Source organism: Ambystoma mexicanum, chromosome 13, assembly GCF_040938575.1.
Source record: "Ambystoma mexicanum isolate Mex_15411 chromosome 13, UKY_AmexF1_1, whole genome shotgun sequence".
Classification (NCBI taxonomy): domain Eukaryota; kingdom Metazoa; phylum Chordata; class Amphibia; order Caudata; family Ambystomatidae; genus Ambystoma; species Ambystoma mexicanum.
The window spans coordinates 642267233-642294981 of NC_090938.1; the positions used below are offsets into that span (position 1 = coordinate 642267233).

Here is a 27749-nt window from a genome sequence, read left to right on the forward strand (position 1 = left end):
CTATGGAGTACCTACAATGAAGTGACTGATTTTGGTTTGTCTGTGTGACACTTTGGTGACACGCAATGAAGCCGATATTATTGTTGCTCATTGTGGAGGGAAAATTGCACAGCATATTACACGTGTTTCAGTGCCGTTTGCGATGAAGGAGGCACTTGCTCAGGTCATGCGTTTGTTTCCGATCGCTTGCATAACTTTCTATCGCGTTATGCAGACATTGATGTGATTGTGTCATTTTTTATTTGGTACGCAAATCGAGAAAGCGCGGTACAATGTGAAGAAGTGTATTTGTGCCTTTGTACGACATGTGCCAATGGTATACTTCGCACATGGGAATATGACGTTTCACAGCACAAACAGTTTTCCCCAGCTATAACGTTCATCTTACTATGCCTGCCATCCCAATTTCTGCACACCCCACCCAAATTGCCTTGGTGCTCTTCTTGAAAGTAGTGAAAATATTTTGTAGTAAGTGTTGCACACTGACACTCTTCAAAACGCTGTGCAACATGTAAAGAAACCTCATTCTACAGCGACCCCCTTTCCAACTGATTCAACTACAGTGTTTTGCACAGTGCCAAGCCTCCCACCCTGCATCCGTTCCTTGGCAATCCTATTGTTCATCTCTAAAAGGTGCTTTCTTTATTTCCCTTTTTTCCTTTCCCAGTTCATTTCCATTTATTATGGTCGTCTGACACACGCCACAGAAGGAACGGCAGGAAAGGCCCGGTACAGAAGGGGCAGCACCTGCATGGATACCATAGGGGACATGCCGAGAGACGGAATTATTGGGTGGCCCTCACCTACATAGGCACCAGTCATTGTCATGCTCCCGGAAGGACCCTTCCCACGCACTTCCAAGTACCTTCCCTCTGTAGAGTAGCGCGTTGCAGTACATGCACAATACAATGCTCTTTGCCGGGTAAGGGTATGTAGCACGGCATATGGTCTGCAAGGATGTTTTAGAGCTCTGCTGCCCTACAGGAGTGCCCCTCTTGTTGCCCGCAGCAGATGTGGCAAATGCTGTACATGAAATTACCCTACGTAATTGTTGGAAGGGCGGGAGACTGACTACTGGTCCCTTGTGCTTTCATTTCAGTTGTCGTTACATGCAGTACAAACACTTCATGCTACGCCACTAGTCTTAGGAGTAGCATTTACGGAGATGCATACATTCTGGAATACAGGAATGTTTACAACAACGCGAAACACAGCTTCATTACGTGGAGCAGGAAGCCATTTATTTTGTGCGACCCATGCAGCTACAGTACTTTTCTAACCACCACTAACATTGTTTGCCCTCTGCACATTCTGCTGTTTGCTTACTTGCCTTTACATGCACTAGTATGTGCGTGACCGAGCCGCACCAGCCATTTTGCAGACTCACTAAAAACTGTCCCACCTGCAGTTACATGTTTTCTTCAACTGTACGACCTGCAGGCGACCTCTTGACACTTTCTGTCACACTGCTCAGTGCACACACGATGTGTCTGTTTCACGGGTCATGGAAAGGCAAGCAGCACATCAATCAAATTAATGCGACATTTACCACGCCCACGTTACACAGCAGGTTGCTGCTCCTTGTTTACCAGTGGGTGTCATACAGTCAGGCGTGCTTTAGCCACACATTGGTAGGTTTGCAGAGCCACCCATGTAGTCGGCAGGAGCACTTGAAATTTGGTAACCTAACGTATGAATCCGTAGGGCTGCAACAGGGCCGGTGTTACCAGCACACAGTGGATGACCTATGCATGGGTATAGGTGTGGAACGGATACATGTGCACTTCCACAACTATTTAACAGTGCATTAGAAGATGCGGACATGCAGCCACTAATGGAGTCCTACGGATCCTTGCAGTGTGATTGCACATACGCCGACCAGGTGCAGTCTCCCTAGGAAACGTCTATATTGCTCATTTGTAGTCATCTCAGCCAGTACTGTGTGGCACAGATTCGCCATGCAATGTTAACACAAAAATAGAAACGACTCAAACACTCACCAACATTTTCCATGTACATCTGTAATTGCGAAGATACACCAACACTATTTGGAAAAGGAAGGGGTAGCGCAAATGGATACATACACCAGACAATTTGGCCTTTCCACACTTTATTATCAGGGCAGCCAAGGAATCTGTAATAAACTGTTGTCAACGGGGCATTATGCTTACATTGTAGTACCAAACAGCTATTATCTTTACAGAAAACACTATGCTAAAGCAACGTTATGGTTAAGGTGCAGCAACGTTATGGTTAAGGTGCCCTACTAAAAACCTATGAAACTCAATAACAAAAACATTGTTAAAGGAATGTTATGGTTAAGTTGCACTAGTAAAAGCCTATGCAATTCAATTGACAAACGTTGTTACAGGGACGTTATGGTTACAGGTAAAACCGGGGAAAAAACAAAATTCACCAGTTATGGTAAGCTAAGCAACCATAAGTCGTGCTACCAGTGTGCACTGCAAGGACTAACAACCATGTCATCAAAGATGCCATCACAAATCTCCTTGATGACATCACTGATGACATCACATGTGTGGCTGCCCCTTTTTTGTTTACTGACATGAGTAGGCCAGGTGCTTTTCTTCACTAACAGTCAGGAAGTAATAATTCAAAAGGTTCTATCTTTGTGTACGGCACCCTTCTCATATGTTCTTGCACTACTTTCCTCAGGGTTCACTCACATCATATGATACATATAGGGGAATAAGAAAGCGTAAAACACAGCAATCATTTCTGTGCATGAAGGTAATCAGTTATGTTATGAACACTTTCTGGTAATACTGCTCCTTGTTTGCTTACTGTAATTTCCCTGTATATGCTCATGTTTGTATGCATTGTGGTGTCTTTGTTTTCTGTGCAGTAGTGCAATTATGTAGTTATTAAGGCAATGGTAGCTACCTCTTACATGTTTCACAGTACCCGAAACTCTAAACTGAAAGTATTCATAATTTCACTATGTTACATGGGAAGATTTTCAAGATTACACTTCTATGGGGCATGGTGCAGATAATGGCTAAGTGTCCACATGAGTTGGTTCATGTACTGCAAGGAAGTCTGTAATACAATGCTGTGTATAGCAATGCATTGCACAATGAACTACTTATCTCATGATAGTTCTTCCAATGATCTTTGATAGTTTTCTGCCACCATTACAATAACAATCCCTTGTGGAGGCTTTCCATGAAAACTAAATGCACATGTGATGTCATCAATGATGTCATCAATGAGATTTGTGATGGCATCTTTGTCATGGGTGTTAGTCCTTGCAGTGCACACTGGTGGCGCAAGTCATGGTTGCTAAGCTTACCAAAACTGGCAAATTCTGGTTTTTTTTTCGGTTTTACCTATAACCACAATGTCCCTGTAACAACGTTTGTCATTTGAATTGCATAGGTTTTTACTAGTGCAACTTAACCATAAAATCCCTTTAACAATGTTTTTGTTCGTATATATATATATATATATATATATATATATATATATATACACGCACATATGTGTGTGTGTATGTTCTTTGTAGGGGTGGGGAGGGGTAGTGAGGTGGGAAGGAGAGCTATGGGTTGGGAAGTCCATAACAGAAAATCAAAAAGTGGGTCTACCATGTTGGCAACAAATTTAAAATGATCAAACTTCGATCATTTTAAACAAGTAGACATGCTTTTACCCTGTTTTTAGGGAGGTGTGAGCACTTTGATTTGTCTAGCTCCAGGGGGAATGGCAGACATTTTGCCACCAGGTGAGGTCCACAATGATCTTCTGATTGCCTAGGATCTTTCTAGTTTGATCCATCGATCCCAAGATTTAAAGAAAACATTCAGGAGCAATCTGAAACAAGATGGGTGACTCCACTATTTACATGATGCACCCCTTTACAAAAAATGGATTAAAAAAAGATTGATTAAAAAACACCATATCTGACTTGGAATATGTATAGGTAATGGCTGTCGTCCTTTTCATCAAATTTGATGTTATATGTGCCTAATTTCGGTAATTCTGAGGCCTGTGCCATGATCAGCGAGACTATTCTACTAGGACACTCCTTCTGGCTAGGAGAGTTGGGTGCCTTTGTTTTCACTGTGGATTTTTTATTACGAACCTTTTGGTCTTTCCTTTCTGGGTCTCTTCTGCTTTTTATATGAGCTAGGAAACATGGTGAAACCGATTGGGTCTTCAGCTAATCCAATCACCCCTTAAATCAACGTGGCCAGAAGTTTGATTTTACCACCATTTTGCTATTCGCTAACTAAAATTACTTTCCATCTGAGTTTTTGCTACTTAAGATGTTCTAGGAACAAGTTTCAAAAACCGGTGCCAATTTGGCCGTCCGAGCAGTGGGTGATGTGGGCATACCCTGTGAAATAGTAAGGAAGACTGAGCCTCAAAATAACAGCACATGTATGATGGTGATCTCCCCTTCCTTGCAGCCATTCATCATCGACGGGTTTAAGTTTGACCTGAGGGTATATGTTCTGGTGACATCGTGCGACCCGCTCCGGATCTTCGTGTACAATGAGGGCTTGGCCCGCTTCGCCACCACGTGCTACTCGGACCCCTCACAAAGCAACCTGGTGAGTGAAGGGCCTGCCTCAGTCAGGCCGACAGGAGAGCTGAATTCATTCTGCATGCTGGGTTTGGGGGTTTATGATTATATGTGTAGTTCTTAACTGGTTAAGTGCTAAGGGTGTGGCTATCCCCATTCTCTGCATTCACTATTGGTTGCTAAGGATGTGACAGACTGCATTGTGGCGTCACATGCTAATTAAGCGACCGACCACTACAGTAGGAACTCTGCCTGGTGACGTGAGATCACAGATTGCGTCCAAGTAACTGGACAAAACCCAGTGCGGGTGGTGAATCAAGGGTAGGCGATGCCGTCCTGGGCTGGGGGCTCATCGAGGGTAAAGCACCGGAGACAAATTAAACCCGAGTCAGGTGGGCGTGCGCATGCGCACAGTCAGCCCCGTGCGCACAAAGATCCTTACCATCAGTAGGCTAATAGCAGTCGGTGCCTGTCATGGATCTGTCCCCAAAACTGGCCCTCTTCTCAGTCTCGGCACTTCTCGCAGTTCCAACTCTGCTCCTCCAACCAGCACTCCCATCCCTCAGCAGAAATGGTCTGTATTGACAGAGAGAGAGGGGCGAGCTCAGGGACGGGGAATAGGAGGCGGGCTCGAGAGAGACCAGAGATGAAAAGAGGAGACAGAGTTAGGGAGAGGGCGATACGCTGTGAGAGTGCGAGAGATATAGAGAGGGAGGGAGTAACACAGAGAAAGAAAGGCGCAGAGAGGAGTAGATGGATACAGGGGGGGAGGGGGGTAGAGAGAGAGTGAGAGTATATGAGGAAGTCCCATTTTTAGTTTAGGCTATTAGGTGGCAAGCTCCACCTATAAGCCTAAACTATTGCACTAGGGCACAGGTAGGGGAGAGGTGACATGTGAGGACTTCCGGGAGAAGAACAAGGAAGAGGACAGGAATCAGAGTGAAAGGGTTCTTATGCCGGCAGGTTTTTCTTCGATTCGCTTTTTTTAACAAACATTTGTAATTGAAAAAACGAATTGGGAAAAATGTTTTTTATATTTGGGGTTACCTCAGTCCCTCTTTCCTATTATTTAACCCCTATTCCTAACCCACTACCACTTTAATGCCCTAAACAACCCCCCCCTGTATTTTTCTATGAGTTTTTTTATTAATATTTTTTTTTAAAACATCGCAAAAAAATCTGCCAGCTAAATGACTGTACACCAGTGAAAGTAGCGGAGGAGCTGGAGGAAACAATATCAGAGGAGATGAAGGAAAACAACTATTTGAGAAAGAGACAGGAGGCAGTTAGTCTGCGAGATGGAGGAGAAAACTAAGAGGACAGATGAAGAGGGCCTGAATGTTGCGGAATGCTGAGAAGACAGAAGGAGCAAGTAAGAGAGAGGGGAAAGAGACAGGGTGGTCAGGAGAAGGATGAGGTGCCTAAAACCTGAGGCAGACAGAGACTGAACATGTCAATTCCCAGGCCTGAGAAGGCTGGTCCCCAGCACCAAAACCTGGCGAGTTGGAGCACTATCCACGGGTCCCACAGACCCAAAGCGAAGAAACCCGCTACCCTGACATGTGCAACTGAGAACGCGCAACAGTAGAAGTCAAGCGAAAAGTGGCAGGGGCGCGTATAACCCCAGAAAATGGGAGTGTCAAAGGGGAGAGAGGGGTGGACTGACTGATCAGTGACTATGGTCCTTAACCAAGCTGGCATTGCACCCTACTATTTTCATTAAACTTTCAGGCAGTCTATCCTAAAGCCTCGGCCAGATTGTGTTTTAAAATAAACATTTTGGGCTTCATTATCAGTATGCCGGTCTGGAAAAAGGTGCGGGTAACAATGTGTACCGGCACCTTTTCCGGACCGGCGTACTCTGAGTCTGCCGGTAGTGGCAGTGAAGTCCGGCAGGCCTGACCTGCCGGTAGTTCAGGCGCCTACCAGGAGATAATTCACTGACGCACCAGAACTGTTAACAATGGTGCCGGTGCTTCAGTGGTTCCCATGGGAATGGGAATTTACCGTTCCTCAACTGCCTGTAATACCGCAGTGATACCAGGATATCAGGCGGTGGAAACGACAAGCCGAGGTTGCCGGTAAGCCGCTGGCAACCTCGTGATGACCCCCCCTTGTTCCATTTTGAGCTTTACGTTGTCTGTTGATCCCACGACCAGAAAGACACCTGCAGAGACACAGAAGGTGAGAGAGAGCGTGTGGGAAACGGGGACAGGGGAAAGAGAGAGAGAGAGAGAGAGAGAGAGAGATAGAAAGAGAGGCAGAGAAATAGTGACATGGATCCTGGAGTGGGGAGAGCAAATCGTGCCATTCCTTCCTTTGCAGGGATGGAGTGCCATGTCAGTGCTGGGCTGGCCACAGAGAGGCAGTGCCATACTTGTGCCCTGCAGGCAGCACATGCTGGTGTATAACCTTTCAAGGTCATGTGCTCTAACTGTATCAGTGGTCAAACTGTAACTGTAAGTAGTGGAACTATGTACCCCTTGCCCTGCACCCCTCCAACTCCCCCTGCACCCCCCTCCCCTCACGGGCTCCCCACAGACCCCGTTCTCAAACCCCCCACAATTCAAACAACATACCTTCCTTTCACAAAAACACAAGGAACGAAAATGCATTTACATGCCCACCATTAGTTGGTCATTGTGCCCCACAGCATGTAGCTTTAAGCAACCCCCCCCCTTCCAATCACCCACCATTCCCACCTCTTAAGGGACACTCCTAGGGTTATAGCCACACACTCCCGCCCATTACCTGTACAGACACTGTGTCTGCAGCAATCCATGATTAATTGCAGAAGGCACAGATCACTGCGAGCAGGGCTTTGTGACTGCTCGGCAATGAGCTCTATCTCCCAGGCAGGACTAAGAGTAAACCAGCACCTCACCTGCAAGATAGGGCAGCATGGCGTGACACTAGTGTGTTACCAGCACAGCCCAGGTTCAAATCCCCAGTAGGGGAAAAGTTAAATACATAAATAAATGTGTCCTGCACTGCCATCCTGGAGCGGTGCTCAGGGTCGAATGAAGTAAGGGAATGATGACTGATTTCCCCAAAATGTAAGGGAACGCCCACTTTGACCTTCGTATACTTCTCTCCTAGAATGACGTCTGCATGCATCTGACCAACTATTCCATCAACAAGCACAGCGAGAACTTCATCCGGGATGACGACTCAGGAAGTAAAAGGTATTATTGGCAGAGCGTCTCTCTTTGCAATGTGTAGTGTAAGTGCATGCCTTCGGTGGGCTGTACATGTGCTGAGGAAACCGTATGTACAGTTACGGCATAGACCCGTCCATGCTGTGTGGTGCTTGCTGAAGTTTGCATGGAAAGGTGTGTGCTAAGGTGTGTGTGCACACCAGCAGAGGTGCATGAGCTGTGTTTGTGTGTGCACTGGAAATGGGCAGGTGGATAGACTGTCATTTCTGTTGGTAAGGCATGAATGTGCTGGTAAATTGTGTGTATGGTAATGTGTACATGAAAGGGATAACGTGTGTGTGTTCTGGTTGAGATGCATGTCAGGTTTATGGTATTCCTGCTGGGTACTTTGGTGGATGTGTTGGTAATCCTGAATATAGGTGATAGAGAATACGGGTTCTAAAAGAGTTGAATGGTCTGGGTCACGTGGCTAGATGAGATATATTTGTTGCATATAGTTCACACACATTTAGAAAAATGGCGACCGTGGTCGTTTTATAGTTAAGGTGAACTCTACTATCTATTGATATTCCGAAAATAATTCTATTGCCAGTAACGTTTGCCTCGTTTTCCAAAGATGTGTGTTGGCTAGGTGTTCCAGTGACTGGAGAGTTTGGTCGACATTTATACAATAACTTAAAAGTTATGAAGCATAACAAAATGAGTGTTTTTTTACTTTCTGCATTGGTTTTCCCACAGCGAAAATGTGTATTAATTGAACAGGTGCACGCCCCGGCTCGCTGCACGGTTTTGATTCAAATTTGTGTCAGGAGTGGCACAAAGCAATGCAGCGTTGCCTTTTCTTAGTTTGGTGGAAATCCGCCCATGCCGTTTTGTTAGGTGAGGCTGCCCCAGTACCAAAATGTATAATATTTCTCCCATGGTGCGTTGCAGCAAGAGAGGCATTTCAGAAATGAAGAGCAGCCAGGCGAATGGGACATCACAACACACAGAAAAGGGCATTAGAAGGGGCTGAAGGGGATGTTTTCCTTCAGGGTGGATGTGGGCGGGTGAAGGAAGCATCAGCAATTTGGACATTTTAGACTTTTTGGCGTGCCAGTAAACACTATTTCTAACCATTGTTTTTTTGTTGTTGAGAAAAGAGACTTTTTCACGCGAATTTGATTTACTTTCTGAAGTGTCACAGAAGAAGATCCTGGTTAAAATGATGTCGGATGGGGGGCTTTGGGTAGTTTGCTTTCAGGGTGCACGTGCGAAGTGTAAATTCAAGTTTGAGTTTGTGGGGTGGTTGGGATAATATTTTTGAATGCAGTTTCGTCTTCTTGCAAGTAGGAATGACATACTCGCGAGAATCGCATGTGCAAGAATTGTGCTGTTTCCAATAGTGATGTCTCACGAGAGGTATCCTTGTGATAACCAGAAAAAGTATTATGTTCTCATGGGAAAAACTCACAGGAAAAATCTTGCAAGAACAGGGGGTGGGGCAGGGGCGACACAAAAACATCCTTGTCAAATGATCTGCTAAAACATACCCAATATCGTGCGCACGCTCATCTCGGCCTCTCATTATCGCAACGTGTGCAGTAGGCCAGGGACCCATAATTGGAAAATTCCATGGTGCGTAGCTTAGTAACATTCTGAGAATATTAAATATGAAATTTGTGCTAATTGGAAAAAAATATGTGAGCTCTGCAGGTGGTGTGAGATGTAGCATAACAAAACCATTTAAACCCAGTGACAAACTTTAATTAAGAGAGAGTTCATCTGAATCCATTCAATGCAACAAAATCCTTGCACATCAGTGAAAAAGTTGAAGTAATGTCACTGATGACATCACAAGTGACAGCACACATGCCATCTTCAATTACATCACTGGAAACTAGAGCACACTGTTTACAACACATATGACATCACGCATGATATCAGAGTAAAGCATTCTCTTGGTATTGTCACGTACCTGTATGTGCTCGGAACCTTGCTGGTGCAAGAAGTTCTGGATCAGTCTCCTGTGGTTCAAAAATGACCCGCCAGAGACCGGATAGGCTCCTCGGTTGCCACGCTGCTGCCAGAAAAGGGAATACCCAGAAGCGAAAAGCCCCTGTTGGAGTGTTGTCATCTGAGGTTTTACGAATCGCATCTAAGTAGTTGGAAGATAGGAGCTCAGGATCCAAGTAGTTGGAAATATAGGAAGATGGATCTTGAAGAAACTAAGACCAACAGAAGGACCTAGGGGAAAGAACATATTGATAGACAATTGGGGAGGAAAACAGGAAAGAAACATCTGCACAGGCACTAGGAACTGATAGTTTGTTGCAACTCAAGGACATTGGCAATTGCTCTCATGATGCTGTTAATTGGTTTAGAACCTTTCTTCAAAACAGAATGTCAAAAGTTGTCTGGGGAGAAGCTCGTTCCAAACCAGAGCGTTTGGGATATTGAGTGCCACATGGCGCATGCATATCACCGGCCCTTTTTAACATATATTGCCACCCATTATGCGACCTTCTGACTAAACTGGGAGTGCGTTTCTCTAACTATGCTGATGACACCCAGCTAGTCATTGAGTTAAGTGGCGATCATGATAGCGATGCCGAGAGACTCTCTGATCTACATATCCATTCAAAACTGGATGATAAGAAATGGCATGTGCTTGAATGCTGCAAAGACAGAGCTTTTGATTTTTGGATTGTCACAAGCGCATCTAAAACTAGACAGCAAATACTCTGCATTTCTTATTGATAACCATTGTATTGCTCCAGTTGCTAAAGTGAAAACCTTGGGGTAGTTATTGAGGCATCCTTGAGCTCAGATGCTCATGTGCAAAATGTCACCAGTAAAACCCAATACTACCTGAGACTACTCCGACTGAAAGCAACTGAGGACGGTTTTGTTTGTCGAAGTAAACTCATGCTAGGTTCCTACTTTGAGTACAAAAAGGGGGGGTGTACTGACTGTAGAAGTCTGAGCCGACTGCAACTTGTTAATTGCAGTATAAGTTTAAAGACCAATAACTATCTTTTGGTGTCTTAATTTGTATACTACCTAGGATAGCAGTACATGAAAAAAATCGTAATAATCCACATGTACTAGATCATTAGTTTATAGGGGAACAGCTTTTATTAAGTGGCTGTCCTCATTCCTTTAAACATTCTGTGAAGGAGTTGTAAGTACAATATACAGGGGTGTAAACATTTCACCCAAATCACACCATAATACAAACAAATATAAGTGGAAAACATGTAACAAAGAATCAAGCCAATTGGTACATGAACATACTGTGTGTGATTGCTGGTACAAAAAATGGACAGAAATATAAAGGCATCATGTTGCTACTTGTACATTCTGTTTTTTCTTATTGTTGACCAATTTTACCCAACAGGTTTAAAACAGGTTTACCCAATGAAACATAAAATTGGAGTAACCTAAATATTCCTCAAAAAATGAAGACCTTGGATGGGTCTAACATAGCCAGGCTAAAGGGTGACCAAAAAGTAGTTGATCGAAAGGTTCCTACTTTGACACTGTTCTGTCCTTTACTTTTCTTGCTCCCTGATATCTGCAGGCTCCGGCGCACTACAAATAAGTAAATAAATAAACGTGTCTGTTCTGCATGCTGGTATCCTTTTATTCGTCCTTCGGTTTGTCAGACGCCGGATGGTCATCGGCGTCTTGCTGATGACATCATCACACACGCTGTGTGGTACTGCGCCTGCGTCATCCATCTTGGGAAGGTCTTCTCCGTCATGTTGTGGCAGTCATCTTGGAGAATACAGCCCGAGTAAAATGATGCTGAGATTGGTAGATGGGATGTCGGCGGTGTGTGTGCCTTCGGGACTAGCCTGCAAACACTGGAGATGTGACACTTGGTGTATTTCAAGGCATATGACAAACATATTCTATAGGTGTATGTGCAGTGCATTCTAACGGAGATGTAATATACCTGCAGACACTCTAGGGGTACATTGCTCAGGCCCAGTGGCTATTTTGAGTGTCCTGGTGGGGCACGCAGAAAGGGGGCCACTGATGACATCGTAGATGGCATGACTGAGGACACTACATTGAAATTCATGGGAAACCACCTGCAAGAGTAAAGAAATCGATGTGTTCTAGTTTTCAGTGTTGTCATTGGTGATGCCATCTGTGATGTCATCAGTATGCTCTAGGGCTGTGCAAGAGAGGACCCTCTGAGTTAAAAAGGCATATGTTCCATCCCAGGCAGAATTTTAAGGATTTTCTTGTGTTATCCAAACCCCTTAAGATGACTTGAACTACATTTTGTTCACTGAATTTTTATTTTTTGGGGGAAAAGAGACTTTCACGAGAATTGGATTTACTTAAACAATGTAACTTAACTCTCTCTTAACTAAAGATTTGTCATATATATGTATGTTTATATTTACATAATTTATATTTCTTTGGATTTGTTTGTATCTCGCTCTCGCTCGCTCTACATACATATATATACATATATTCAGTGAACAAACTTTAGTTAAAGTGACGTTAAGGTGCCGATTTAATGCCAAAAAACCCCTGAAATTTGGCAGGTTCTGGAAGGTACGCCACTTTAACTATGAGGACCGCATTGCCCAGCCCGTAAGCACCCTCATGACGTCACAAATGACATCACTGATGATATCAAATATGACATCACTTATGGCGTCATGAACCCAACATAAACAGATTTTTCATGTCTGTTGCAAGATGAAGCGTCATCAGACCCAGCATGGTATCTCCAATGCTGCCTGACTAAAGGAGACGAAGAAACAATGTTGTGCTCCGGAGTGACCATGATGTTTTTAGTGATTGTAATTCTACCTCCAGTCATGTTGCTATGACTGGGACAACCTGTGGAACTTCTAAAATGGAGCGGAGCAATTTGCCCTCCACACTTTCCAACCAGATTGAGTGGGTGGTTGACATTGCCTCCGAACCATACAACAAACCAGGGATGATATTCGTACAGTAGATTGTAATTAGGCCTTCAACATTATACCTGCCCTTACTGGCAATACATTTCTTAATTATGTTCCACTTCTTCATGACCCGTGGAATAATGTGTTCTCCATAAAAGTTATGGCCCGGTCGGGAAGTAATGGGATAGTCCAAATAGATGTATACCCAGTGTTGCTTCAGCCAGCCTCCAAGAAAAGGCAGGCGGTTTGCTCCTTGACCTCACTCCCATTATCAGAATCTTAGACTTTGCTGCATTTAGTTTCATGTTATTAGCGATTGTAATGTAATTTAAGGCATTCATTGAATCTGAAGCCCAGTGGGAGTGAGGTCAAGGAGTACCATGTCATTGCGTAGCCAAGCCATATTCAAGTTCCCTGCCCAGCTTGGGTGGATTATTCGGACAGCAAACAAGCGCCTTGTCCATGCCTGAGACATATATGTTAAAAAGCAGGGGTGCCAAAACGCACCCCTGCTTTAGGCCCTGGTTAGTTGCAATGGGGCGAGTAATATCGCCAGCCTGGCTCATCCTGACAGTGACTGTCGTTTCAGAGTGAAGTAACCCGATAAAATAGAGCAATCGATGGTCCAGGCCCCAACCCTCCAGCTTACTCCACCAGATTTTTCTAGAAACACAATCGAAAGCTTTAGAGTAGTCAATAAAGCACAGGTATAGTTTACAGTCTGACCTTCTATATACTTCCTCTGCCACACAATGCAAGGCACACACATTGTGTGTCATGCTATGGCCACTCCTGAATCCTGTCTGATATTTTGCAAGGTACATTTTCTCCTCAGCACAATATTTTAATTTCGTTAGCAAGAGAGACGAGAAGATCTTTGCACTCGAGTCCAACCTTGCCAGTAAGCGATAGTTAGACAGGTCGTTCCTGTCCCCTTGTCCGGTCCTGCATCTTGGTCCGCAGAAGCTGTTGAGTCCCACAGTCCCCCAAAGCTGTGCAGTCAACTACTGAATGGAACAGCAGATGTCTTAACAACTCCATTTCTTGTTCACTACCCGGAAATTGTCTTGACAAGGCATCTGCCTTTTCATTCAACTTCCCTGGTCTGAATGTCACAATAAAATCAAAATCCGCAAAAAACAAGGACCAGCGCAACTGTCTGGGAGTCAAAGTTTTTGCTGATTCCAAGAACAGAAGGTTCCGATAATCTGTAAGAACAGTGACTGTATGTCTGGCACCCATTAAATAGTGTCTCCACTCTACAAATGCTGCCTTTATAGCCAATAACTCCTGACCCATTATGGTATAATTACCTTCAGCCTCAGAAAATGTCTTTGAAAAATAAGCCACCGGATGTAATTGCCCAGTAATCTCATGTCGCTGAGATAGAATTGCTCCCATGGCCAGATTAGAGGCGCCAGCTTCCACAAAAAATGCCTTGGACGGATCCGGATGCATCAAAATAGGACCTCAGATAAACTTTTTCTTCAATTCCTGAAAAGCCTTCTCCGCTTCTTCGCTCCAACTACATTTCACCCCTTTCTTTAGCAGCTTGGTGATTGGCGGGATTATCTGAGAGAAACCCTAGATAAATCTCCTATAAAAGTAGGCAAAACCCAGGAAACTTTGAACCTTCTTCACTCGAGTTGGTGTTGGCCAATCCTTAACTGTCTGCACTTTCTTGTCGTCCATCTCCAGACCTGAAGGAGAGATTACAAACCCGAGAAATTCTATTTTAGTATGAAACTGGCTTTTCTCAAGCTTAGCAAAAAGATGGTTCTCCCTCAACTTGTCCAAAACCAATCTCGCATGCCTCTGGTATTGTTTCTCGTCAGGGGAAAATATCAAAATATCATCAATATAAACAATTACAAAGATATCAAGAAATTCCCTGAGAATATCGTTAATAAAGAATTGAAAAGCTGCCGGAGCGTTACACAACCCAAAAGGCATAACTTGATACTCATACAACCCAAATCGTGTCTTGAAAGCTGTCTACCATTCATCTCCTTGTCTCACCCTGACGAGATGGTGAGCTCCCCATAGGTCTAATTTAGAAAATATTTCGGCCCCTTGAATATGATCTAACATTTCGGAAATTAGAGGCAGGGGGTATCTATACTTAACAGTAACCTCAACTTTCCATCTTTCTTGGGAACAAAAAATAATGGAGATGCAGCAGGAGATTGGGAATGCCTGATGAAACCCTTCGCTAGATTTTCCTCTAGATACTATGTCAAATACTCATTCTCCTTCTCAGAGCATATACTCTGCTGCTAGGTAACAACGCTCCATCCTCCAAATCAATCTTGCAGTCATAGGACCTGTGTTGTGGTAACTCTCCAGCTTCCTTCTCATCAAATACATCTTCAAAATCTGAATAACACTCAGGCAGAATTCCCATAACGGCTCCAATAGAATGACTCACTCCACCACCACTAGCTAAGGACAACGTTCTTAACCTGTCTTCACTTTCCACAATATCAGCACCTACAAAATTTAGACGATGCTCCTTACACAATTCTGAACTAAACTCCTCAACCCTTCTTCCCCAACTATTACTGGGTTGTGTGAAGTCAACCAGGACATTCCCAAGGTAATCTTTAACTGAGGGGCATCAATAAGTTGAAAAGCAATTTCCTCCCCATGATCCTCTTTAATGACCAAATGTAAAGGAACAGTATCGTGTAATTGGACCTGACGTCAAATAGGACCAATGAACTGCCCTAACCTGTTCCAAAATCTCTTCCTTCACCAAAGGAATCTTTAATGACTTAGCCAACCCCTTATCCATGAGATTACCTGTTGCCCCAGAATCAATCATGGCTGGACCAGAACCCTTCAAAATCCACTCATAAAACAAGGATACATTGATGGTAATGTGCGGCATGGCAGCTTGAAGAGTGTTTGCGGCTACTTGTGGACTGGTACCAAATGGACGAGGTCTCTCGGGGGTATAAGAACAATTACTCAAAAAATGCCCACTCCTTCCGCAATATAAACATATGTTATTTTGCCTTCTCCTCACCTTCTCTTCCTTTGTCAACGGACTCCTCTTACTAACTCCTGAAACAACTGACTTGCTTCTTTCCTCCATACTAGTCAATTCCTTAACCTTTTCCACATGCTGACCCAACCTTACGTCACCTAAACCCCTCCATCTCTCACTCCTTCTCTCACTTAATCTAAAATCCACCTGCATGACCAAATCAATAAGAGCATCACAGGAGATAGGTCTATCAACTATAGTGGCCAGAGCATCCTTTAGACCATCCCTAAAACCTCTATAGAAAAGTGTAGCTCTTTTATCCTCTGGCCATCTACTCTCCAACACCAAAGATTTGAACTGGGTGATATAACTAGTCAAGTCTCTATTCCCTTGTCTAAACTCCAACAGCTCTCCCTCCACCACAATCGAGAGTTGCCTTTTTCCAAACATCTTTTTGAACTCTTCGTGAAACTGAGCAAAGCTCTTCAAAACTGGATCCCTTTGAGTGACTGACAAAACTGACCATGCTGCCGGCTCCCCAGTAAGATAAGACAACAAAAAAGCTACGCTTGCCTCATCTGTAGTCACATTGCGTCAAAAAGGTTTGACATTTTTTAGGGTCCCCTCCAAAACGCTCAGGTGGGGCCAAAGGTACTGGAACCCCCAAGATCTCCATACCACCAGTTACATTTTGACTACTCTCTGAATCTTCTCTAATCAAACTCGGAGGCTGACCCCTAAGGTCCTCTGTCTCCCCTCTCTGCTGTCTGAGAGACCCTTGCATCTGAGACACAGCCCACCACAACTCCTCAACTCTTTTACTAATTTTGGCATTCTCCTGATGAGATATGTGAAGCTCATCCCTCAACTCCCTAATCAAATCCCCTATCTCTTCCATGATCCCCAACGGCTCAGGTGGACTCAATTTTGGCCTTTCATTCTGTCTGGTCCTGCATCTTGGTCCGCAGAAGCTCCTGAGCCCCAAAGTCCCCCAACGCTGTGCAGTCAACTGCTGAATGGAACAGCAGATGTCTTAACAACTCCAAGGGAAAGTGGAGAAAACAAAAAACGACACAGATCACACTTCTTAAATTACTGAGCACCTGCAGAGAATTGAAACCAATTATGTTATTTCCTTTCTAACTGAATACTTTTTTCCCACTATTCCCCTAGAAAATCTGAATACCTGTTTAGCCTCCCTGATGAGCTGGAAGGCCAGTATTGAAATTTCTTCTGCATTGGTTACAAATAACTCAAAGAAATCTTCTGGATTCAAACATACTTGAGTAACTTTGTTCCATGACTCTTACGTAAATTAGTTCATGAAAAGATCTTGAGCTGATCTCTAATTGCCAATCCCATGACTGGTAAGTATTCACATTTATTTCCACCAAAAGAAAGGTTTTCTCTACCCAGGAAATCAAGAAGTTAAATTAGTTCAATTACTTCAAAATGTTCACTTTCCTAGAATATTGAGTTCTCAATTTGAATTGGAAGCAGTACTAGTTTGTTCAGGGAAAAATGTTACAAGTACACGTTGACCAGTTGCAGATGAAAATAACCACTGAAGAGGATTCTTCCTTTCCAATTGTATTAGAGTTCACTAATCCCTTTCGTGGTTGCGTAAATGTCAAGGCAGTCTTCCTTTAATAAACACTGATCAGTTTCTTTCAATGCTTCTGTGCAAGTGTTAAATAAACACTACTCACTCGCTCATGCGTACGGGGAATACAAAGAGTTCACTTATTGCCACCATGCATGTAGCCCATTGTGAGCTCAGACAGACATTTACTCTCTTACTCTGTGCGAATATGGAAATGTGGATCCTCTAAATAACTTTAAACACCATAGCGGTGAGCAAAACCGTTCACTACTGTGGCGCGCATTCACAGATGAAAAGCTCTAAACTGAGCATGCGCTGACGAGCAGCGCATTACTAACTTTACTCTGCTTGCCGCCGTCGCGCGTATCTAATTATATTTACACTGGCTTTTCACCTCTTGGACAGTTTATGAGGTAAGAACCTCTCGGAGCACTATGCAATAGAAAAATAAACGGTTTTAAATAGACCGTTTTTTTTCAGAAATAAGATTTTGCTTTTCTTGAAGTAACACCTGGATGAAATCAAAATGTGCCTTTATCAAAACTCCTTTTTACCTAACTAAATACCTAAACTACAGAGACAAACTGTAAGCGTGCCTAGTGAAATTGTTACTTGACTTGACTGGGAATCAACTGATTTACTGATAGTCTCTCTTTTCAAGTTAATCTAGAGCGCTGTGCTCCCACCAAGCATCCGCATGACTTGTCCCACGAAGATCTGTCACCAGTCCTGTTCCTTCAACTGCTCTTGATCATTTTACAAAAGAAACATAGGCCTTACCTGAGAACTGTTTAATACAGGACCTTCCTGTTGATGGTTGGACAATGAAAGGCAGTTTAGAATCCTGCAACTGCTCCCATGTCACCTTGTCTTCCAATCACCTTGCAGCACTTTGATAGCCAATCAGTTCCCTGCTTCATTCCCTCCTTCATTCCCTCCATGCTGAATTGGGACAATCACCCTCTGGTATAAAGATAGTTAAGGATTAAACATAACATAATATAATAAACATAGAGCAGAATTATATAAATTGAACTAAAAGGAAAAGGAAACCTGACACCGCTCTTTTAAAGACGGGGACCAGGATGGATTCCCTCCAACTATTTGGGATAGTTTTCAAGAGAGAAACCCTATCGAATAACACCTTCAGGAGGGATGCCCAATACTGCAGATTGGCCTTGATGACAACGTTTGATATTGTGTCCAGGCCAGGGGCACGTGAGGTTTTTAGCTTTGAGATGACTTCCAAAATATCCTCTAGGTCAAAGCCATCCATTTTTATACCTGTTACGTGGGACTTTATGAGGAGGAGTGAGGTGAAGTTAGTGGGGGACTGTGACGAAGAAGAATGAGGTGGAATTAGTGGGGGTCTGTGACAAAGAAAAGTGATTTGGAGTTAGTGGGGGACTGTGATGAGGAAGAGTGAAGTTTAGGTAATGGAGGACTGTGACGAGGAAGAGTGAGGTGGAGTAGTGGGGGACTGACGAGGAAGAGTGAGATGAGTTAGTGGGGGACTGTGACAAAGAAGGGGGAGTTAGTGGGGAACTGTTATGAAGAAGATTGAGGTGATGTTATTGGGGTACTGTGACAAAGGTGAGTGAGATGGAGTTAGTGGGGGACTCTGACAAGGAATAGTGAGGTTGAGGTAGTATGGGACTGTGACAAAGAAGAGTGAGGTGGAATTAGTTGGGACTGTGACAAAGAAGAGTGAGTTGAAGTTAGTGTGGGACTGTGATGAGGAAGAGTGAGCTGGAGTAGTGGGGGACTGCCGAGGAAGAGCCAGTTGAGTTAATGGGGGACTGTGATGAAGAGGATTGAGGTGGAGTTAATGGGGACTGTGATGAAGAAGAGTGAGGCAGAGTTGTGGGGTCTGACGAAGAGTGAGATAAATTAGTGGGGGACTGTGATGAAGAAGAGTGAGGTGGAGTTAGTGGGGGACTGTTATGAAGAAGAGTGAGGGGGAATTAGTGGGGGTCTGTGACAAGTGAGGTGGAGTTAATGGAGGCTTGTGATAAGGAAGAGGGAGGTGGAGGTAGTGGGCAACTGTGACAAGGAAGAGTGAGGTGAAGTTATTGGGGAACTGTGCTGACAAAGAGAGGTGAAGTTAGTGGGGGACTGTGCAGAAGGGCTGGACTATTACGAAGAAGAGTGAGTTGGAGTTAGTGGGGGACTGTAGCAAGGAAGAATGAGGTGGAAATAGGGGACTGCGACGCATATGAGTGAGGTGGAGTAGGGGGACTGTGATGAGGAAGTGTGAGGTGGAGTTATTGGAGGACTGTGACGAGGAAGAGTGGGGTGGAGTTAGTGGGGGACGATGACAAAGAAGAGTGAGGTGAAATTAGTGGGGCACTGTGATGAAGAAGAGTGAGGTGAGGTAGTGGGGGACTGATGAAGAAGAGTGAAGTGGGGTAGTTGGGTAATGCTCCAAAGAAGAGTGAGGTGGAGTTAGCAGGGTACTGTGACAAGGATGAATGAGGTGGGGTAGTGGGGTTCTACGACTAGGAAGAGTTAGGTGGAGTTAGGGGGGACTGCGTCAAGGAAGAATGAGGTGGAGTTAGTGGGGCACTGCCACGAGGAAGAGTGAGGTGGGCTAGTTGGGGGCTGTGACAAGTAAGAGTGAGGTGGCGTTAGTGGGGCACTGCGACAAGGAAGAGTGGAATGGGGTAGTGGAGGCCTGTGGCGAGGAAGAATGATGTGGGGTACTGCAACAAGGAAGAGGGAGGTGAAGTTAGTGGGGTACTGGGAGGAGGAAGAGTGAGGTGGGGTTGTGGGGTACTGTAATGAGGTGGGATTAGTGGGGGACTGTGACAAAGAAGAGTGAGTTGGAGTTAGTGGGGGACTGTGACGAGGAAGAATTAGTAGGGGACTGTGCAAGGAAGAGTGAGGTGGAGTTAGTGGGGGCCATGACAAGGAAGAGTGAGGTGAAGTTAGTGGGGGACTGTAACAAAGAAGAGTGAGTTGGAGTTAGTGGGGGACTGTGACAAAGAAGAGTGAGGTGGCATTAGTGGGGCACTGTGACAAGGAAGAATGAGATGGGGTAGTGGAGGACTGTGACGAAGAATGAGGTGGAGTTAGTGGGGTACTGCAACAAGGAAGAGTGAGGTGGAGTTAGTGGGGTACTGTGACAGGGAAGAGTGAGGTGAAATTAATGGGGTACTGGTATGTGGAAGAGTGAGGTGGAGTTAGTGGGGTACTGCGTCGAGGAAGAGTGAGGTGGAGTTAGTGGGATTCTGCGATGAGGAGGAGGGAGGTATGATCATATACATCTCTTCTTGCCTGATGTCAGGCATGAATCGCGATCGTCACATTTAAGTCATGTGAAAAGCTTTTCCAGTCACAACAAAGGATATAGTAAACACGCATTGGCTTCCTCCGTTGTTTCATTGCATACTTTGTATTCCACTAATTAAGCAAATAAAAGCTTAAGTAGCACAGTTAACACTCCTAAACACTCTTAGCTCTCTAACAACCCCCCCCACATAATTTAAGTTAATTTAGGAAGCAACGTACTTTTATATCAGAAAAATGGCTTCCTAAATTTACTTAAAATACCCCCGACCCCTAACTAGCAAGCATAGTGATTGCCAAATCTCAATATATTATAGTTTTGCAGTAATTACACTTTTTTTATGCTGTTCCTGCCGATTCTCGTTTCTCAGAAAAAGAACTGAAAAAAATAAACAAAACTACAGCCTCCCCAAGCCTCAGACATTCACAAAATATACTTTCCTAACCTGCCCACATGCTCCCTGGCCTAAAAACTGCTCTGCTCCATATCATTTTGTGGCAATTTCCAAAAACGATTTGAGTTCTTGATTCTCAAATCGTGTAATGCCGGATTTCCACAATGAAAAAGCTTGCCACTGGCAATGCATCACAGGAGAAATAACTATCTTTTTGGGTACATGGGCACCTTGCTCTGCGCCAAAACAAAAACAAAAAACTACTGAACAGATTTTCTCTGAGCGCCTTATGCCCAAAGCACTTCTTATTTGGCACAAATCAGTCCAGCGGTTTGGGCTTTGCACCTGAGCAAAAATGTGACATTTTCACAACGGGAAAATTATTGGAAAAGTGAAAAACACACCCTTTTTTTGCACCCTTTATATTTATTTAACCGTAACACAGATTTGCACAAAGTTTTCCTGTTCTGGCGGGCCCTACCCCAGAATAGGGAAGTCAAATGTCGTGCTGATCCGTCTATGGATTAATAGTTATTAACCATAGAATGTTTGCATTTCCTATAGATGATATGTTTCACCTTCACTGTAGGGTGGCTATTACCACCCTATAGTGTATATATATAAAAAACTACTGGACAGAATATCCCCAAACCACAAAAGGATCATGAGTCAACGCTTCGTGCCCAAGTTGTTTTGGACCTGGTCCAAATCTATCTGGCGGGTTCCACTGTGCGGGCTTCCCAAAATTGACCTTTTTTGTCTATGTGAAAATGAATAGCGACTAGGCTGAAAGGGCTTTTCTTCTTTTCTTAATAACTTTTTTATTTTTTAATGGCTTTTTCCCAAAATGTTCAGTCTGGGGAGTCCCACACCTACAAAAATTGCCTGTGTAATTTCAGCTAAGTCGTCTCTGTCAAATATTTTCAGAAATAAAATTTCTTTTAATTTCCTATGGTACTCCATATTCACGTAACCATATATAAGTTGATTTTGTGGAGACCACGCGGCACTTTGCGCTCGGCCAATATAATTATACAACGTCCTTAAATACAATGTCCATAGAATTAGTATCCTAAAGTCTTGGAAAGATGTTTATGGTGCTTAATTTCTGGTAGTCTTATTGTGCAAAAACAGCCAACACGTGTTTCGACAAAGTGTATTTCTCAAGGCTGTGCATACATATTTTACAAGCAAATTGTACAATGGTGGATACAGTGATAATGTTTGGTTCACAACAGATAAGTCGTTCAGTTGATTGTAACATGAAAGTAAAGATAAAAAGAATGCATAATAAAGTACATAACCTAAAGTAAAGTGCAAATTATTGGTGCGTACCCAAATTCCAGGAGAAACGGAAGGAATATATGGATTGAGAAAGATTGTTATTCATTCAGTTTCATATGATTAGAGCAGCTATTGTGGTTAATTGCAGCATGGTAGGTATGGTCTACATGGCTTTAAGTGAAATTGAACTGGATCTAAACATTTAAGTCCCATTCACAGTAGATTGCCGTTGGCAGTGCTCCTTCAAGAGTGCTCATAATTGTAGTACATGTGTAAGTAGTGTGAGTAGTATGCACAAGGAGAGTTGTGCTTCCACCAACCATATTAATTCTTTTGCATAATAGCAGGGGGTGCTGTCCGATTCTAGATCCCATTCACTACGGGGGTGCAACTGAGGCGGTAGTTCGACGAGTTGGGCATCAAAAAATAAGGTGCTTAAGGACTCACCAAATAAGTTCTTTAAGTTGTCCTGCAAACCAAATAGACAGGAATAAATGTGTAAATGAGCATATAGCATTATAGCATAGCATCCTGATTGTATATGCCCAGATTCCTTGTACTCAACAATATTTGCCACAAGAATGTTAATATATTAAGAACATAAAAGAGCCTCTTCTACTTATGTAGGTTGTCTTGATTCACTTGTTAGAGTTACAATTGCTTATCAAGTTCTTGTTAGTCAAGTCATCTCCTTCGTTGGAATCTGATGTAAAAAAAGCATTTGGTTAGAGATTGCCCGGGGTTTAGGATATGCCTTTGCCCTTCTAATAATATGAGGCTAGACCTCTCTCTGTACTTACTGGTCAGTGATTGAGGTGTCCTATAAGGATTCAATTCACAATGCGTCCCACATGCTAGTAATGCGCTGCAGCCATCTGCAATGTTGTTGTTAAAGTGTCGGATGCCACGCGTGGGCGTGATGATGTCCTCATGTTATGGAAACGCGGTTTCTTTGGAAATGTAGTCCCACATAAAACAACGCTTATTCCATCTTATTCCATTGTGCTTGTACTGTCAGTGATTAAGGTTTCTCCTCAGATGGTGTTAGCCAAGTAAATATTGCGAATATTCGGGTTAATTTTTGGTGTTATCTGAAAATGAAAAGTTGAAAAAATGCCTTTTAGAGGAGGAAAAGGATGAAATGTCATCAGCTATAGGTCGGCTGGGGGAAAGAGGACACCATGTGAAATTGGGTTGTTGGGGGGGGCAAGTTCAGAGCTCAAACGTTTTTGCATATTTGGGGTTATTTTTGCCTCATCTTTCTCCTCTACCAACCCTTGGGCCCCTCTACCACCTCCGCAGGTTGTACCTCAAGCCTATACCCGTCCACGGAAGTCTTTCAAATATGGCAACCTGCTCCACGTTGCTACCCTGAACTCTTGTTCTGCTGTCAAACACTCCTCTGACATCTGTCACCTCCTCAAAGAACTCGACCTAGATGTCCTTGCTCTCACCGAGACATGGGTTACGGCTAGTTCTGTTGCAAGTTTTGACACTCTCCTCCCTGTGGGCTACAAGATCCTCTCCGAACCCACGACCAACCAACTTGGAGGTGGAGTAGCCCTGATCTTTCCGGAGTGGGTCCCGGCCTCTGTCATCCCTACGCAGGCCTACTCCTCCTCTGAATGCCTGGTCTGCAGGCTCTATATCTCTCCTGACCTCTCTCTAAGTGTGACTATCATCTACAGGCCCCCTGTCTAGGTGACCCTCTTCTTTTATGAATGGGCCGACCTCTCCTCTTCGCTCCTTTCCTGTACTTCTCAACTTCTCAGAGATCTCAACATCCACCTGGATGCTTCTAATTCCTCCTCTGGGCTTTCCCGCAACCTCTGCAACACACTGTCTCTTTCCATTCTGCCCTCTGGCCAAACACACTTGGCTGGACATACTTTGGATGTTCTCATCACCTCAGACATCCCCCTCTCTAACCCTCTTACCACTCCTCTCTTGGACTGACCACTTTCTACTCTGCTCTCATCTGAAACTCTCTATCTCCCAGGCAAAGCCTCCTCCCCCCCAGCACTGCCAACTACCTTCACGGTCATTCAGCCCATGAAGTGTGTGCCAGTGGATGCTTTTGCCTCTACTTTCTCTGCTCCTCCTACTCCTGCAGCTGACTCGCAGCATGACACAGCCCTTTCTAATCTGCATCTTTCTATTTCCAACACCCTGGACATCCTTGCCCCTGTCGTGAGAATCCAGCTGAAGCCTACCTCCAAGTGCAACTCTTGGTATTATTCCGACCTCGCTGTCCTGAAACACTAGTGCAGGGTGACTGAGAGGAAGTGGAGGGCTTTGGGCGCATCATCTGACAAACTGGCCTGCCACCTGCTCCGAAGGCAATACAGACTCTCTGTCCTGTCCAAGAAGAGAGCACACATTCAAGCCCGCATCTCTGCAGCCTCTAACAACATGGCTGAACTCTTTAAAATCTGCAAGGAACTGGTCAATCCTATTGCAGTCTCTACCTCTACTGTTCCCTCCCAGGCCCTCTGTATGGCTCTGGCGTCTCACTTCTCCGCTAAAACTCAGGATATCCTGTCCTCTATCTCCTCTTTCTCTCTCTGCCCCCCCTTTAGCCACCTCTCCCTCTCATTCTCCTTTCTCCTCTTTCTCTCTGACAATCAGGAGTGGACTGGGAAGCAAAAAGGGCCAGGAAATAATGTTCAAAGTGTTCGCATTTTACACATTTTACACAAGCCCAACCCTTTTCCTATTGGAACATTTGGAAATGCCACACAGAAGAGGCCCAGGGGGCAGAGGCCTACCGGGTAATCTCCAGAGTTCCCTATGGGCCAGTCCACCCCTGCTGACAACACCTGATGAGGTTTCTAGACAAGTCCGATCTATAAAAATGTCATCCAAACAGGTGCTCCCCTGCTCCTCCAGAACCATCAAGGACCATATTGACACCCTCGCTCCAGCCTTGGCCTATTTCTGTAATCACTCTTTTGCCACTAGAACGTTCCCCTCTTCACTTAAGCACACCCTTGTGCAACCCCTCCTCAGGAAGCAGTCTGCCGATCCTACCTACCTGGCAGACTATCACCCAATCTCCATCACCCCTTCCCTGGGCAAACTCTTGGAAAATCTGGCCATCTCCCAGCTTACTCTCCACACTGAATCTGTTGGTTGTCTCCAGGACCATAGGCTGGCTTCAGAGCTGCCAGAGGCACGGAAACTGCTCTCCTGAACACCTGTGAATATCTGCTCTCTTACCTTGATTCCAGCATTCCTTCTGTCCTAATCCTCCTTGATCTTTCCTCTGCTTTTGACATGGTCAACCACGCCATCCTGATCAATCGGCTCTGTGAGAACCTGGGCATCATAGATCTGGCCCTGGAGTGGCTGACCCCGTTCCTCTCGGACCGCCCCTCACGGGTCCAACTTGGTCCCTTTCTCTCTGCCACCTCTCTCTCTCTACCTGTGGTGTTCGCCAGGGCTCTATCCTCTCACCCTGGTTTTTTAACCTCTACTTTGCCCCTTTGGCCCACCTGATCTCTACCTCTCCTCTAACTTTCAGTGTTATGCAGAGGACACTCAGCTTTCCTTCAGGCTCCCCTCAGCCTCCTCTCCTCTCTCGCTCATTCCTGACTGTCTATCCACAATTCAGGATCGGCGCGCCTCCAATGATCTCTGCCTTAATCGAAGTAAGACAGCGATCCTTCTCAATGGGACCCTTTACCCTGCTTTCCCTCTCTCATTCTGGCCGCCCATCTTGGGCAATCTTCCTTCGCCTTTCTTTGAGGCAAAAAACCTTGGTGTCATCTTCGACGCCGCCCTCTCTTTCTCTCCTCACATCTCGATGTGGCCAAGACGTCCCACTACCAGTTCCACCTCCTCAAAGGGACTCTTCCCTTTCTCACTTTCCCCCAGAAGTTCACTATCTCCAGAGCCCTGGTTCTCTCTAGGCTGGACTACTGCAACAACCTCTTTCTCAATCTGCCTTCCTCTACTCTCCGCCCTCTGCAACTAATCCAGAACAGGACTGCGAGACTTATCCTTGGCCTCAAGCCCACGGACCGTATCTCTCCATCCCTGAAATCTCACTACTCCCGGTGACTGCAAGGATCAAATTCAATACCCTTTGACTTGTCCACAAGGCTTTCTAGGGCCGGGGCCCGCACTACATCCAACGCTCTTTTGCAATATACCTTCCTTTTCAAACCCTTCGCTCAGCTACCTCCAACTCTCTAAGGGGTAGACACTTCTACAGGCAGAGAGTGGGGGGTATATCTCTCTCCCCTGCAGGTGCCTCCCTCTGAAATGTCCTCCCTGCCCCTCTCAAACTTCAGCCGGATGACCTGAAGTTCCAGAAGCAGCTCAAAACATTAGTCTTCTCCTCGGCTTGTTGTCTCTCTCTCCCTTCCCTGCGGACCGACCTGACCTACCTGTCTGCTGTACCGACTGGTTGCTTGGCTACCCCCAGAGTCTCACCGGGTACCAGGCTCTTTCTTGATTAGTCAAACTTGCACTGTCTCCGGGCCTACCACGCACTTAGGGGCTGTAACTGGAACCTTACAGTCCCTTGTTCTCCTTGCACTACCCAGAGCCGCGCTGCCCTGGCCGCACTTACTCAGAGCATTGCTGCTCTGTTTTCCCCTACTCTCTCCCTTGCACTTCCCCCTCCCTTTCCCCTTTCACAATGACATACAGATAGGCACTATGGGGGACATAGCATTATGGGGGGCATAAACAGGAACGCGCCAAGTTAAGCAGGTCATGACTTCTGACATCCGCTGAATTTCAAGGATTTTGTTGCGTTAAATCTGCGCAACTTAACTGCACCTTAACTAAGGTTTTAAAGTTAATAGATATATGTCCCAATACTTCAATCACCATGCGGTCAAGACTATACTGCGCTGATGATCCCTAATAAGGGTGAAATCAGGAATACAGTTGTCTGCAGCCTTGAGAAATGCCTGTCTTGGGTTGATAAAGCTATGTATAACGTAGCACTGTCCTATAAGACAATGTGGTGACTGTGTACGCCCAGTGATGGAGCGCATAGAGGAAAGACAAGCAAAAGGATCCTGCAAAGATAATCTGGCCAGTGTAGTGCCTAGTAATGAAGTATGCAGAGGGGGAGTCAAACAGTGGGATTGATGAGAGCAAGTGGCTAGTGCCGAAGTAAGAAGAGGAAGGTTCAGCTGTGAAAGTGTGAGGGCAAGAACTAATTTATTTCCATCCTAATAACTATACACCCCAGTCTATGAAAGACTGTATTCTGGGGCTACTGGTGGTTTTGTGGTGATTGGATGTCTGGCCAGCAGTGTACATGGTGCAGGTGTGGGGCATTTTAATTACTTGCACCAAAACCCATACTGCCTTGCTTCACCTCTGCTACTAATATGGAATGTGACCTGATCAGAGTGTTGAAGCTGGATACCATATCTGTGCGAGGGAAGATTAATGTGTTATGGTAAATTCAAGGTAATCCCAGTGGGTCTGCTGTTCAGCCCTACATTTGGAGTCATTTATATGTGCTTGGAAAGCTCATTTGGCCAGTATTTTGCAAGTGCGAAGTAAGGTGAATGTTTCGACTGTTCTGCACTTCTGCAGGCCATGCAGTG

General features: G+C 44.8%; 1 protein-coding gene across 7 annotated transcripts in view; it reads left to right on the plus strand.

The window, feature by feature from the left end:
* Positions 1-27749, plus strand: part of TTLL6 (tubulin tyrosine ligase like 6) — a 592552-nt gene that overhangs the window by 234188 nt on the left and 330615 nt on the right. For all 7 annotated transcript variants that reach the window (XM_069634591.1, XM_069634596.1, XM_069634593.1 and 4 more), the window contains exons 7-8: positions 4431-4574; positions 7646-7731. In XM_069634591.1, the coding sequence (XP_069490692.1) occupies positions 4431-4574; positions 7646-7731 (230 nt within the window). The remainder of the gene's footprint in view (positions 1-4430; positions 4575-7645; positions 7732-27749) is intronic.